The sequence below is a fragment of the Oncorhynchus masou genome, chromosome 24, assembly GCF_036934945.1.
Source record: "Oncorhynchus masou masou isolate Uvic2021 chromosome 24, UVic_Omas_1.1, whole genome shotgun sequence".
NCBI lineage: Eukaryota > Metazoa > Chordata > Actinopteri > Salmoniformes > Salmonidae > Oncorhynchus > Oncorhynchus masou.
Window position 1 is genome coordinate 118,044,182 of NC_088235.1, and position 13,868 is coordinate 118,058,049.

Below are 13,868 nucleotides of genomic sequence, written 5' to 3' on the forward strand. Positions count from 1 at the left end.
CATTGACTCTGTACCGGTACCCCTGTATATAGCCTCCACATTGACTCTGTACCGGTACCCAGTCAGCATTTCACAGTAAAGTCTACACTTGTTGTATTCAGTGCATGTGGTAAAGAAAGCTTGATTTGATACCAGAGAGAATACTATAGACATCAATAAAGCCAGTCAGTTGGTTATTGGCACGTTTTTACAACACTTGATAAACTGGGCGCTCTAAAAGAACAGGGTTCCGTTTGGGAAGCAGACAAATGGCCTTTTCTCTGCATTGCATTTGTTGAACGGATCGAGTGCTAAATGTGTTAGTCTTAACTGTGAAGGCTTTGTTTTGTCCAGGATGTTTAGTCCTTAACTGGCCTGTCTGTCAGATACTACTACAGCAGGTCTGTCTCTACCTCTGCTTTAGGTACGTCCACAACACCCTCCACAGCATCAGCCTCAACCTCCAAGGCCTCAGCCTCAACCTCCAAGGCCTCAGCCTCAACCTCCAAGGCCTCAGCCTCTAGCTCCAAGGCCTCAGCAGCATCCCCCTCCCCATCCTCCGTCTCCCCCTCCCCAACCTTCGTCTCGGGCACCCCCTCTCCTCCACACTCCCCCCCAGTGCCACAGTATCCTGGCCCTGACTCAGACCGGGAGAGTGAGGAAGGAGAGACAGCCAATCAGAGCAGCAGGACCCCCAGCCCCTCTGGACCTGCTCTGCCTGACTTCATGAGAGGAGTTCATGTGTTCTTCTACAACCTGACAGCCTCAGACAGGAAGAGACTGGCCCGCTACCTCATCACATATGAAGGAGATGAGGAGGAGATCATGAGTTCAGAGGTCACACACATTGTAACAGAGCTGGAGAGTCCTGTCCAATCACAGGTGACCTCAACAGTCAGGCTTACATTTACAATTTCAAGGATGGTTATAACATGGTTATAACATGAAAAGCATTGATGTACAATGACACATCTGATGTTGCTATGGTCTGATGATGCTAGTCTTGTGATGATGCTATGGTCTGATGATGCTAGTCTTGTGATGTTGCTATGGTCTGATGATGCTAGACTTGTGATGATGCTATGGTCTGATGATGCTAGTCTTGTGATGTTGCTATGGTCTGATGATGCTAGTCTTGTGATGTTGCTATGGTCTGATGATGCTAGTCTTGTGATGTTGCTATGGTCTGATGATGCTAGTCTTGTGATGTTGCTATGGTCTGATGATGCTAGTCTTGTGATGTTGCTATGGTCTGATGATGCTAGTCTTGTGATGTTGCTATGGTCTGATGATGCTAGTCTTGTGATGTTGCTATGGTCTGATAATGCTAGTCTTGTGATGTTGCTATGGTCTGATGATGCTAGTCTTGTGATGTTGCTATGGTCTGATGATGCTAGTCTTGTGATGTTGCTATGTTCTGATGATGCTAGTCTTGTGATGTTGCTATGTTCTGATGATGCTAGTCTTGTGATGTTGCTATGGTCTGATGATGCTAGTCTTGTGATGTTGCTATGGTCTGATGATGCTAGTCTTGTGATGTTGCTATGGTCTGATGATGCTAGTCTTGTGATGTTGCTATGGTCTGATGATGCTAGTCTTGTGATGTTGCTATGGTCTGATGATGCTAGTCTTGTGATGTTGCTATAGTCTGATGTTGCTGTGTTCTGATGTTGCTATGGTCTGATGATGCTCGTCTTGTGATTTTGCTATAGTCTGATGTTGCTGTGGTTTGATGTTGCTATGTTCTGATGATGCTAGACTTGTGATGATGCTATGGTCTGATGATGCTAGACTTGTGATGTTGCTATGGTCTGATGATGCTCGTCTTGTGATTTTGCTATAGTCTGATGTTGCTGTGGTTTGATGTTGCTATGGTCTGATGATGCTAGTCTTGTGATGTTGCTATGGTCTGATGATGCTCGTCTTGTGATGTTGCTATGGTCTGATGATGCTCGTCTTGTGATTTTGCTATAGTCTGTTGCTGTGGTCTGATGTTGCTATGGTCTGATGATGCTAGTCTTGTGATGTTGCTATGGTCTGATGATGCTAGTCCTCTGATGTTGCTATGGTCTGATGATGCTAGTCTTGTGATGATGCTATGGTCTGATGATGCTAGACTTGTGATGATGCTATGGTCTGATGATGCTAGACTTGTGATGTTGCTATGGTCTGATGATGCTCGTCTTGTGATTTTGCTATAGTCTGTTGCTGTGGTCTGATGTTGCTATGGTCTGATGATGCTAGTCTTGTGATGTTGCTATGGTCTGATGATGCTCGTCTTGTGATGTTGCTATGGTCTGATGATGCTAGTCTTGTGATGTTGCTATGGTCTGATGATGCTAGACTTGTGATGTTGCTATGGTCTGATGATGCTCGTCTTGTGATGATGCTATGGTCTGATGATGCTAGACTTGTGATGTTGCTATGGTCTGATGATGCTGTGGTCTGATGTTGCTGTGGTCTGATGATGCTAGTCTTGTGATGTTGCTATGGTCTGATGATGCTAGTCCTCTGATGTTGCTATGGTCTGATGATGCTAGTCTTGTGATGATGCTATGGTCTGATGATGCTAGACTTGTGATGTTGCTATGGTCTGATGATGCTCGTCTTGTGATTTTGCTATAGTCTGATGTTGCTGTGGTCTGATGTTGCTATGGTCTGATGATGCTAGTCTTGTGATGTTGCTATGGTCTGATGATGCTCGTCTTGTGATGTTGCTATGGTCTGATGATGCTCGTCTTGTGATTTTGCTATGGTCTGATGTTGCTGTGGTCTGATGTTGCTATGGTCTGATGATGCTAGTCTTGTGATGTTGCTATGGTCTGATGATGCTAGTCTTGTGATGTTGCTATGGTCTGATGATGCTAGTCTTGTGATGTTGCTATGGTCTGATGATGCTAGTCTTGTGATGTTGCTATGGTCTGATGATGCTCGTCTTGTGATGTTGCTATGGTCTGATGTTGCTGTGGTCTGATGATGCTAGTCTTGTGATGTTGCTATGGTCTGATGATGCTAGTCTTGTGATGTTGCTATGGTCTGATGATGCTAGTCTTGTGATGTTGCTATGGTCTGATGATGCTATGGTCTGATGATGCTAGTCTTGTGATGTTGCTATGGTCTGATGATGCTATGGTCTGATGATGCTAGTCTTGTGATGTTGCTATGGTCTGATGATGCTAGTCTTCTGATGATGCCATGGTCTGATGATGCTAGTCCTCTGATGTTGCTATGGTCTGATGATGCTAGTCTTGTGATGATGCTAGTCTTGTGATGATGCTAGTCTTGTGATGATCCTATGGTCTGATGATGCTAGTCTTGTGATGTTGCTATGGTCTGATGATGCTAGTCTTGTGATGTTGCTATGGTCTGATGATGCTAGTCTTGTGATGTTGTTATAGTCTGATGATGCTAGTCTTGTGATGTTGCTATGGTCTGATGATGCTATGGTCTGATGATGCTAGTCTTGTGATGTTGCTATGGTCTGATGATGCTAGTCCTCTGATGTTGCTATGGTCTGATGATGCTAGTCTTGTGATGTTGCTATGGTCTGATGTTGCTATGGTCTGATGATGCTAGTCTTGTGATGTTGCTATGGTCTGATGATGCTAGTCCTCTGATGTTGCTATGGTCTGATGATGCTAGTCTTGTGATGTTGCTATGGTCTGATGTTGCTATGGTCTGATGATGCTAGTCTTGTGATGCTGCTATGGTCTGATGATGCTCATCTTGTGATGCTGCTATGGTCTGATGATGCTAGTCTTGTGATGATGCTATGGTCTGATGTTGCTATGGTCTGATGATGCTAGTCTTGTGATGTTGCTTTGGTCTGATGTTGCTATGGTCTGATGATGCTACTCTTGTGATGTTGCTATGATCTGATGATGCTAGTCTTGTGATGTTGTTATAGTCTGATGATGCTAGTCTTGTGATGTTGCTATGGTCTGATGATGCTATGGTCTGATGTTGCTATGGTCTGATGATGCTATGGTCTGATGCTAGTCTTGTGATGTTGCTATGGTCTGATGGTGCTAGTCTTGTGATGATGCTAGTCCTCTGATGTTGCTATGGTCTGATGATGCTCGTCTTGTGATGTTGCTATGGTCTGATGATGCTCGTCTTGTGATGTTGCTATGGTCTGATGATGCTCGTCTTGTGATGTTGCTATGGTCTGATGATGCTAGTCTTGTGATGTTGCTATGGTCTGATGATGCTAGTCTTGTGATGTTGCTATGTTCTGATGATGCTAGTCTTGTGATGTTGCTATGGTCTGATGATGCTAGTCCTCTGATGTTGCTATGGTCTGATGATGCTAGTCTTGTGATGTTGCTATGGTCTGATGATGCTCGTCTTGTGATGTTGCTATGGTCTGATGATGCTCGTCTTGTGATGTTGCTATGGTCTGATGATGCTCGTCTTGTGATGTTGCTATGGTCTGATGATGCTCGTCTTGTGATGTTGCTATGGTCTGATGATGCTCGTCTTGTGATGTTGCTATGGTCTGATGATGCTAGTCTTGTGATGTTGCTATGGTCTGATGATGCTCGTCTTGTGATGTTGCTATGTTCTGATGATGCTAGTCTTGTGATGATGCTAGTCTTGTGATGTTGCTATGGTCTGATGATGCTAGTCTTGTGATGTTGCTATGGTCTGATGATGCTAGTCTTGTGATGTTGCTATGGTCTGATGATGCTAGTTTTCTGATGTTGCTATGATTTTCTGTGTCACCAGGAGCTCCAGGAGCTGATTGGTCAGCACCCTCATGCACTTCCTGTTCAGAAGACCTGGCTGGAGGCCTGCTTCTCTAGACAGAGACAAGTCAACACCACCAAGTTCCTGCACTGCTTTAAATGATGTATCTCTTCAGTACTATAACACGCAGGAGCCACGGATCAATTCCTTTTGCAGCACTCCCTTTCTCCCGCTACAATGCTACTTTAATACTTAACATACTCAACTGATTACACTGAAGTAGAGAGAATTCCTTTACTCTAACCCACTGTTCCCCGAGCGCTGAAGACATGGGTGTCGATTAAGGAAGCTCCCCCCGCACCTCTCTGATTCAGAGGGGTTGGGTTAAATGTGGAAGATACATTTCAGTTGAATGCATTCAGTTGTACTGACTAGGTATCTCACTTTCCTTATCATTAGGTGTTCTCTATATCAGTGGTTCCCAACGTTTATCAGATACTGTCCCTGAGGTACCCCCATGGCTGGGAACCAATGCTGTATATCTGACCAGGTACCACTCTAAAGTGATATGTTATGGAACAGAGAGGTGGGGCTTATAGAAAAGGGGCGTGGCATGAGGTATAAAAGAACTGGGAACTGCTTCCAAGATGGACATCTGTTGTTTTTAATGTAATCTGCTCATGTTGGCATATGCTGTTTTGTGGTCACTCCCATCTGCTTGACAGAGCCGGTAACGCCTGATCACTAGCGCTGTGTGCACTGGCGCTAGCAGCAATGACGTCATCCAGAAGCATTGCAGACATTGAATGATTATTAAAAGTTCAGCTGTCAGTGATGGGAAACAATTTGTTCAGACAATTATTAGGAAAAAAAAGCTCTGGATATTTTTGGCACAAAGGTGATAACGAGTGTCTTTTTAGAATTTTTTAAATTGGACTTCTATGGGGATTGTCGGGGCGGCAGTGTAGCCTAGTGGTTAGAGCATTGGACTAGTAACCGAAAGGTTGCAAGTTCAAATCCCCGAGCTGACAAGGTACAAAATCTGTCGTTCTGCCCCTGAACAGGCAGTTAACCCACTGTTCCTAGGCCGTCATTGAAAATAAGAATTTGTTCTTAACTGACTTGCCTAGTAAAATAAAGGTAAAATAAAATTTAAAAAATTGTCCTGTTGTGCTTTGCTCGGCTTGGTAGCAACACAACATGGCAGCAGCAAAAACGCAATGTGACCAACAGGCACAACCACAGCGGTCCTTGCTATGCTCCACATCCACAACCTAACTCTTTTACATTTCAGATTACTGGCTTAACGTTATTTGGGACAGCCCAAGGATCCCAGATAGCATAGAAAGGTCCGCTGTGGTTGTGCCTGTTGGTCACATTGCGTATATATGTGTGATGTATTGTTGTCTATGCCCAATAAAGTTTCTAACCTGTTTTGTGCTGCTGCCATGTTGCTACCATGCTATGTTGAAGTTTACATCCACCTTAGCCAAATACATGCACCAAAGTACATTCATCCTTCCTGAGCGGATTCATTGTGTTTATACTTGCGTACTGTTTGTACAGATGAACGAGGTACCTTCAGGCGTTTGGAAATTACTCCCAAGGATGAACCAGACTTGGAGGTCAAAAAATAAAATTCTGACATCTTGGCCGATTTCTTTTGATTTTCCCATTATGACAAGCAAAGAGGCACGGAGATAGAAGGTAGGCCTTGAAATACATCCACAGTTACACCTCCAATTGACTCATGATGTCAATTAGCCTATCATAAGCTTCTAAAGCCATGACAATTTTCTGGAATTTGCCAAGCAGTTTTAAAGGCACAGTCAACTTAGTGTATGTCAACTTCTGACCCACTGGAATTGTGATACAGTGAAATAATCTGTCTGTAAACAATTGTTGGAAAATTACTTCTGTCATGCACAAAGTAGATGTCCTAACAGACTTGGCAACACTAGTTTGTTAACAAGAAATTTGTGGAGTGGTTGAAAAACGGGTTCTAATAGCTCTACAAAGTGTAACTTCCAACTTCAACTGCCTTAAGTGTTGAACATTCAAATATTTTCAGAAAATAACGCTCAAGCACCAAGGAGAAAAGACAGCATTTGCGTGTTACATAAATTGCATAGTTTATTTACAAAAAAAACAAAAAAACACTGCAATTTGACATAACAGGTATCAAGCAGAAATGGACTTGATTTGTGCCCATCAATATTATAAACTTACTGTATCATATTTATGCTCGTATATATTATGTTAACTAATAGCAAAGAAAAGTTTTGGAATTGGCCTAATCAAGACCATTTTAAATCTGTGTGACATGATCCCCTTTGGATGGATCATTTTAGAATGTCAGTGTACTTGCTAGTACACAGTGCAGGTTTTAATCTTGAGCAGAGGGACTGCCTATGTGACAATTTATCCCTGGTAGCTTTAAACCAGCATAATTATGCAGTTCGGGTGAGAACTGGCAAAATGTTTCACATTCACCCATGTTAAGGGAGCGTGCCCTCCTTGACTCAACACGGAGAATTCTGAGCTGACTTAACCTATCATCGACCATTGTTGTCCTAAGGTGGTTTTAATCCATTTTAAAGCTGAGAAGCTTCTCTCGCAAGAAGCACTGCTGACTGGTGTAACAGAAATCTTAAAGTCAAAATAGCTCATGGAGGACCTCTTTATAAGGTTCTAGAAACAAAAGTCAAGGAGAGTAGATAGTCTGTCCCTTCCACTTCTCTCCTATCAAGAAGCCTCTTGGTTTGATGAACCTCATGTTTGAGGTCCTCTAAATCTGACTCAAAGGTCTGAGCAAAGGCAAACAGAGGCTCCTCATTCAAGAATGTTGTCCTCTTTGGGTTGAGAGACTGGGCCCTTTGCATTATCTCACAATCCTTCTTTGAAAAACGCCTCTGCAGCTCAGCTGTGAGACTGTCAAGCACCTGATTAAAGACAGCTCTTTGGAAGCTCTCACCATCACATTGGTCACTGTTTTTCTGTCCTACAGTGCTCATCAATGATTTGTGGAATCACAAGCTTGTTTTAGACTGTCTTTTACACACTGTTTGTACACTTATTTTGCAGTGCTCTGCAATCTCTTTCCATAGTAACCCTACCTTCTGTAGTCCTGTAATGGGTCTGTAAGGGCACCTACTAGACCCACAGCACCTACTAGATCTACAGACCTTGCTTGGTCAAGAGAGCTTGGTTGGAGCATGCCAAAAGACGTTTGGCATCACCAAGCACTTTCCAAAAGAAAGAAGGCCCCTGAGAAAGACGGCCCCTTGCCAGCACTGATCTATCACAAATATTTTCAAGTGTGGTATCCTGTAGCACTCTCAGAACTGCTGGAATCCTGTCCCTCAGATTATGGCATGCCATGTATCTGCAGGCACACCTTCCATCCGTAAGTCTCCGTAGTTCCCTGGGCTGCTGCTGTGTACAGCTCTTTCTGAACTGCAAGCCACTTGAGATGAACGTACGAGCCAGATACTAAAGTTAGAAAGCTTCTGCAGGAGGCACTGATTTTTACAGCATCGACAAGAACCAAATTCAAACAATATGCATTACAGTGCACATACAATGTAAATCTTGCACTGTTTTTAATCCGTGCAGACACCAGAATGCTTTCCGCTCACGACGGATGCACCGTCACAGCCTTGCCCCACCAGATTATTTCTGTCGTCCAGACCGTTTTTCAAGACAATCAACGTGAGACCTGCTGCATCGAACCTTTCAGCTGACTGAAAGTGTAAAAAGCTTTCGCGGATGGCCCCGTTGTAATAGTACCTCACAACTAAAGACATGATGTTCTTCATTCTTTAAATCTTTGATTTCATCTGAAATGACACTAAAAACATCACTTTAACTTCTCTTGTTATTTCACTTTGTACCATCTCAGCATTGCTTCTCAGCTCAGCCCTCAAGAACTCGATGACCTCTCTGCGCTATGTTTTGACTGGCAGTTAAGAGGAGCACATCTGTAATTGTTTTAATGTCAGTACAGTTGTCCTTTTTCCGGTCCTCATTCATGACATCTAACATTGAGTTGCTGTCAATAGCCCTTTCATGCTGATTCCAAGCATACATAGCATTGATATGATGCTATGCATTCGAATTGAGATTAAACCCAGAATCTTTAAACAGCGCCTTTTCCCAGGTATAAAAACCTGACTGATGTGAAGGCAGATTCAGGTGTATTGGGCAGAGAAAAATACCGACATGCGAAACAATAAGTCGAATCTTGACTTACAGAATATTCAAGCCATGAATTGTCCTTTATACCAGGAGCTGATGAAAGCCCTTTTCCCTCGTACCATGCTGAGTTCTGGGAAATGTTTTCAAACACGGCTGTACAGGACCCTCTTCTCTGGATCTTGAAATGTCTGAAATACACGTTAAATAATGTGTCATATCTGCATGGAAATGCATAATTAAGGGATCCACAAGATTAGAATATAACAGCTGCTAACTGAAATGTGTAGTTTAAGTAAAGGCCTGGCCTACCATTGGGTTCTTTTGGAACAGCATATCTGGTGCTTGATGCAGTTGGGAGGGGCTTGATGATATCTACTAGCATCTCTGGCTCACTGTCTTGCTCAGAGCCAGAGGTCTCTGTGTCATCCCTTGATACAGTTGGGAGGGGCTTGATGATATCTACTAGCAGCTCTGGCTCACTGTCTTGCTCAGAGCCAGAGGTCTCTGTGTCATCCCTTGATACAGTTGTGAGGGGCTTGATGACATCTCCTGGCAGCTCTGGCTCACTGTCTTGCTCAGAGCCAGAGGTCTCTGTGTCATCCCTTGATACAGTTGGGAGGGGCTTGATGATATCTACTAGCAGCTTTGGCTCACTGTCTTGCTCAGAGCCAGAGGTCTCTGTGTCATCCCTTGATACAGTTGGGAGGGGCTTGATGACATCTACTAGCAGCTCTGGCTCACTGTCTTGCTCAGAGCCAGAGGTCTCTGTGTCATCCCTTGATACAGTTGGGAGGGGCTTGATGACATCTCCTGGCAGCTCTGGCTCACTGTCTTGCTCAGAGCCAGAGGTCTCTGTGTCATCCCTTGATACAGTTGGGAGGGGCTTGATGATCTCTACTAGCAGCTCTGGCTCACTGTCTTGCTCAGAGCCAGAGGTCTCTGTGTCATCCCTTGATACAGTTGGGAGGGGCTTGATGACATCTCCTGGCAGCTCTGGCTCACTGTCTTGCTCAGAGCCAGAGGTCTCTGTGTCATCCCTTGATACAGTTGGGAGGGGCTTGATGATATCTACTAGCAGCTTTGGCTCACTGTCTTGCTCAGAGCCAGAGGTCTCTGTGTCATCCCTTGATACAGTTGGGAGGGGCTTGATGACATCTACTAGCATCTCTGGCTCACTGTCTTGCTCAGAGCCAGAGGTCTCTGTGTCATCCCTTGATACAGTTGGGAGGGGCTTGATGATATCTACTAGCAGCTCTGGCTCACTGTCTTGCTCAGAGCCAGAGGTCTCGGTGTCATCCCTTGATGCATCCATTACATTAAAATAACACAAGAACCATTAGTGTAGAATCACAATAAAAATGTCACAGCCATCAAAACAAGAACACACATGAATCAACAACCAACATTTTAAAGTGAGGCTTAATCTGACAAAATATTCTATTACAAACTGAAGCTCAACTTAAATTCTGAACTGGTCATGTGACTGACTGCCTGGTAGCCGCTCTGACCTGGTGGTGGTAGACTGGGACCTTGTGAAGTCTGACCACACTGACTAGCCTCAGGTAGGGAGCCGCTCTGACCTGGTGGTGGTAGACTGGGACCTTGTGAAGTCTGACCACACTGACTAGCCTCAGGTAGGGAGCCGCTCTGTGGTCTGGTGGTGGTAGACTGGGACCTTGAAGTCTGACCACACTGACTAGTCTCAGGTAGGGAGCCGCTCTGACCTGGTGGTGGTAGACTGGGACCTTGTGAAGTCTGACCACACTGACTAGTCTCAGGTAGGGAGCCACTCTGACCTGGTGGTGGTAGACTGGGACCTTGTGAAGTCTGACCACACTGACTAGTCTCAGGTAGGGAGCCGCTCTGACCTGGTGGTGGTAGACTGGGACCTTGTGAAGTCTGACCACACTGACTAGTCTCAGGTAGGGAGCCGCTCTGACCTGGTGGTGGTAGACTGGGACCTTGTGAAGTCTGACCACACTGACTAGCCTCAGGTAGGGAGCCGCTCTGACCTGGTGGTGGTAGACTGGGACCTTGTGAAGTCTGACCACACTGACTAGCCTCAGGTAGGGAGCCGCTCTGACCTGGTGGTGGTAGACTGGGACCTTGTGAAGTCTGACCACACTGACTAGCCTCAGGTAGGGAGCCGCTCTGACCTGGTGGTGGTAGACTGGGACCTTGTGAAGTCTGACCACACTGACTAGCCTCCGGTAGGGAGCCGCTCTGTGGTCTGGTGGTGGTAGACTGGGACCTTGTGAAGTCTGACCACACTGACTAGCCTCAGGTAGGGAGCCGCTCTGACCTGGTGGTGGTAGACTGGGACCTTGTGAAGTCAGACCACACTGACTAGTCTCAGGTAGGGAGCCGCTCTGACCTGGTGGTGGTAGACTGGGACCTTGTGAAGTCTGACCACACTGACTAGTCTCAGGTAGGGAGTCGCTCTGTGGTCTGGTGGTGGTAGACTGGGACCTTGTGAAGTCTGACCACACTGACTAGCCTCCGGTAGGGAGCCGCTCTGTGGTCTGGTGGTGGTAGACTGGGACCTTGTGAAGTCTGACCACACTGACTAGTCTCAGGTAGGGAGCCGCTCTGACCTGGTGGTGGTAGACTGGGACCTTGTGAAGTCTGACCACACTGACTAGCCTCAGGTAGGGAGCCGCTCTGTGGTCTGGTGGTGGTAGACTGGGACCTTGAAGTCTGACCACACTGACTAGCCTCAGGTAGGGAGCCGCTCTGACCTGGTGGTGGTAGACTGGGACCTTGAAGTCTGACCACACTGACTAGCCTCAGGTAGGGAGCCGCTCTGACCTGGTGGTGGTAGACTGGGACCTTGTGAAGTCTGACCACACTGACTAGTCTCAGGTAGGGAGCCGCTCTGACCTGGTGGTGGTAGACTGGGACCTTGTGAAGTCTGACCACACTGACTAGCCTCAGGTAGGGAGTCGCTCTGTGGTCTGGTGGTGGTAGACTGGGACCTTGTGAAGTCTGACCACACTGACTAGCCTCAGGTAGGGAGCCGCTCTGACCTGGTGGTGGTAGACTGGGACCTTGTGAAGTCTGACCACACTGACTAGCCTCTGGTGGAGAGTCGCTCTGGGGTCCGTTTGTGCTTCTTTAAAAAGAAGTCCGATATCTCTCCCTTTTCATGTATAATTGACCCTATGCAAAAATAAGATGGTCTATAGTTACATCTAAGCATCCAATTACCCACATTTGAGTCCAATTATCATGACTGTACCTTAAAATCAACTACCAGTCTAAGTTACTATTAGATAATGGCTAGCCCTACTCTGCAGTAAGTAACTATTAGATAATGGCTAGCCCTACTCTGCAGTAAGTTACTATTAGATAATGGCTAGCCCTACTCTGCAGTAAGTTACAATTAGATAATGGCTAGCCCTACTCTGCAGTAAGTAACTATTAGATAATGGCTAGCCCTACTCTGCAGTAAGTTACTATTAGATAATGGCTAGCCCTACTCTGCAGTAAGTAACTATTAGATAATGGCTAGCCCTACTCTGCAGTAAGTAACTATTAGATAATGGCTAGCCCTACTCTGCAGTAAGTTACTATTAGATAATGGCTAGCCCTACTCTGCAGTAAGTTACTATTAGATAATGGCTAGCCCTACTCTGCAGTAAGTTACTATTAGATAATGGCTAGCCCTACTCTGCAGTAAGTTACTATTAGATAATGGCTAGCCCTACTCTGCAGTAAGTAACTATTAGATAATAGCCCTACTCTGCAGTAAGTAACTATTAGATAATGGCTAGCCCTACTCTGCAGTAAGTTACTATTAGATAATGGCTAGCCCTACTCTGCAGTAAGTTACTATTAGATAATGGCTAGCCCTACTCTGCAGTAAGTTACTATTAGATAATGGCTAGCCCTACTCTGCAGTAAGTTACTATTAGATAATGGCTAGCCCTACTCTGCAGTAAGTAACTATTAGATAATGGCTAGCCCTACTCTGCAGTAAGTTACTATTAGATAATGGCTAGCCCTACTCTGCAGTAAGTTACTATTAGATAATGGCTAGCCCTACTCTGCAGTAAGTAACTATTAGATAATGGCTAGCCCTACTCTGCAGTAAGTTACTATTAGATAATGGCTAGCCCTACTCTGCAGTAAGTTACTATTAGATAATGGCTAGCCCTACTCTGCAGTAAGTTACTATTAGATAATGGCTAGCCCTACTCTGCAGTAAGTTACTATTAGATAATGGCTAGCCCTACTCTGCAGTAAGTTACAATTAGATAATGACTAGCCCTACTCTGCAGTAAGTTACAATTAGATAATGGCTAGCCCTACTCTGCAGTAAGTTACTATTAGATAATGGCTAGCCCTACTCTGCAGTAAGTAACTATTAGATAATGGCTAGCCCTACTCTGCAGTAAGTAACTATTAGATAATGGCTAGCCCTACTCTGCAGTAAGTTACTATTAGATAATGGCTAGCCCTACTCTGCAGTAAGTAACTATTAGATAATGGCTAGCCCTACTCTGCAGTAAGTTACTATTAGATAATGGCTAGCCCTACTCTGCAGTAAGTAACTATTAGATAATGACTAGCCCTACTCTGCAGTAAGTTACTATTAGATAATGGCTAGCCCTACTCTGCAGTAAGTAACTATTAGATAATGGCTAGCCCTACTCTGCAGTAAGTTACTATTAGATAATGGCTAGCCCTACTCTGCAGTAAGTAACTATTAGATAATGGCTAGCCCTACTCTGCAGTAAGTAACTATTAGATAATGGCTAGCCCTACTCTGCAGTAAGTAACTATTAGATAATGGCTAGCCCTACTCTGCAGTAAGTAACTATTAGATAATGGCTAGCCCTACTCTGCAGTAAGTTACTATTAGATAATGGCTAGCCCTACTCTGCAGTAAGTAACTATTAGATAATGACTAGCCCTACTCTGCAGTAAGTTACTATTAGATAATGGCTAGCCCTACTCTGCAGTAAGTTACTATTAGATAATGGCTAGCCCTACTCTGCAGT

General features: G+C 44.8%; 1 protein-coding gene across 2 annotated transcripts in view; it reads left to right on the top strand.

Annotated features, from left to right (window-relative positions):
* chd1l (chromodomain helicase DNA binding protein 1-like) overlaps positions 1-6,320 on the top strand; it is an 87,152-nt gene extending 80,832 nt beyond the window's left edge. For both annotated transcript variants that reach the window (XM_064936250.1, XM_064936251.1), the window contains 2 exons: positions 366-861; positions 4,708-6,320. In XM_064936250.1, the coding sequence (XP_064792322.1) occupies positions 366-861; positions 4,708-4,830 (619 nt within the window). In that variant the 3' untranslated portion in view covers positions 4,831-6,320. The remainder of the gene's footprint in view (positions 1-365; positions 862-4,707) is intronic.
* Positions 6,321-13,868: the final 7,548 nt, after the last annotated feature.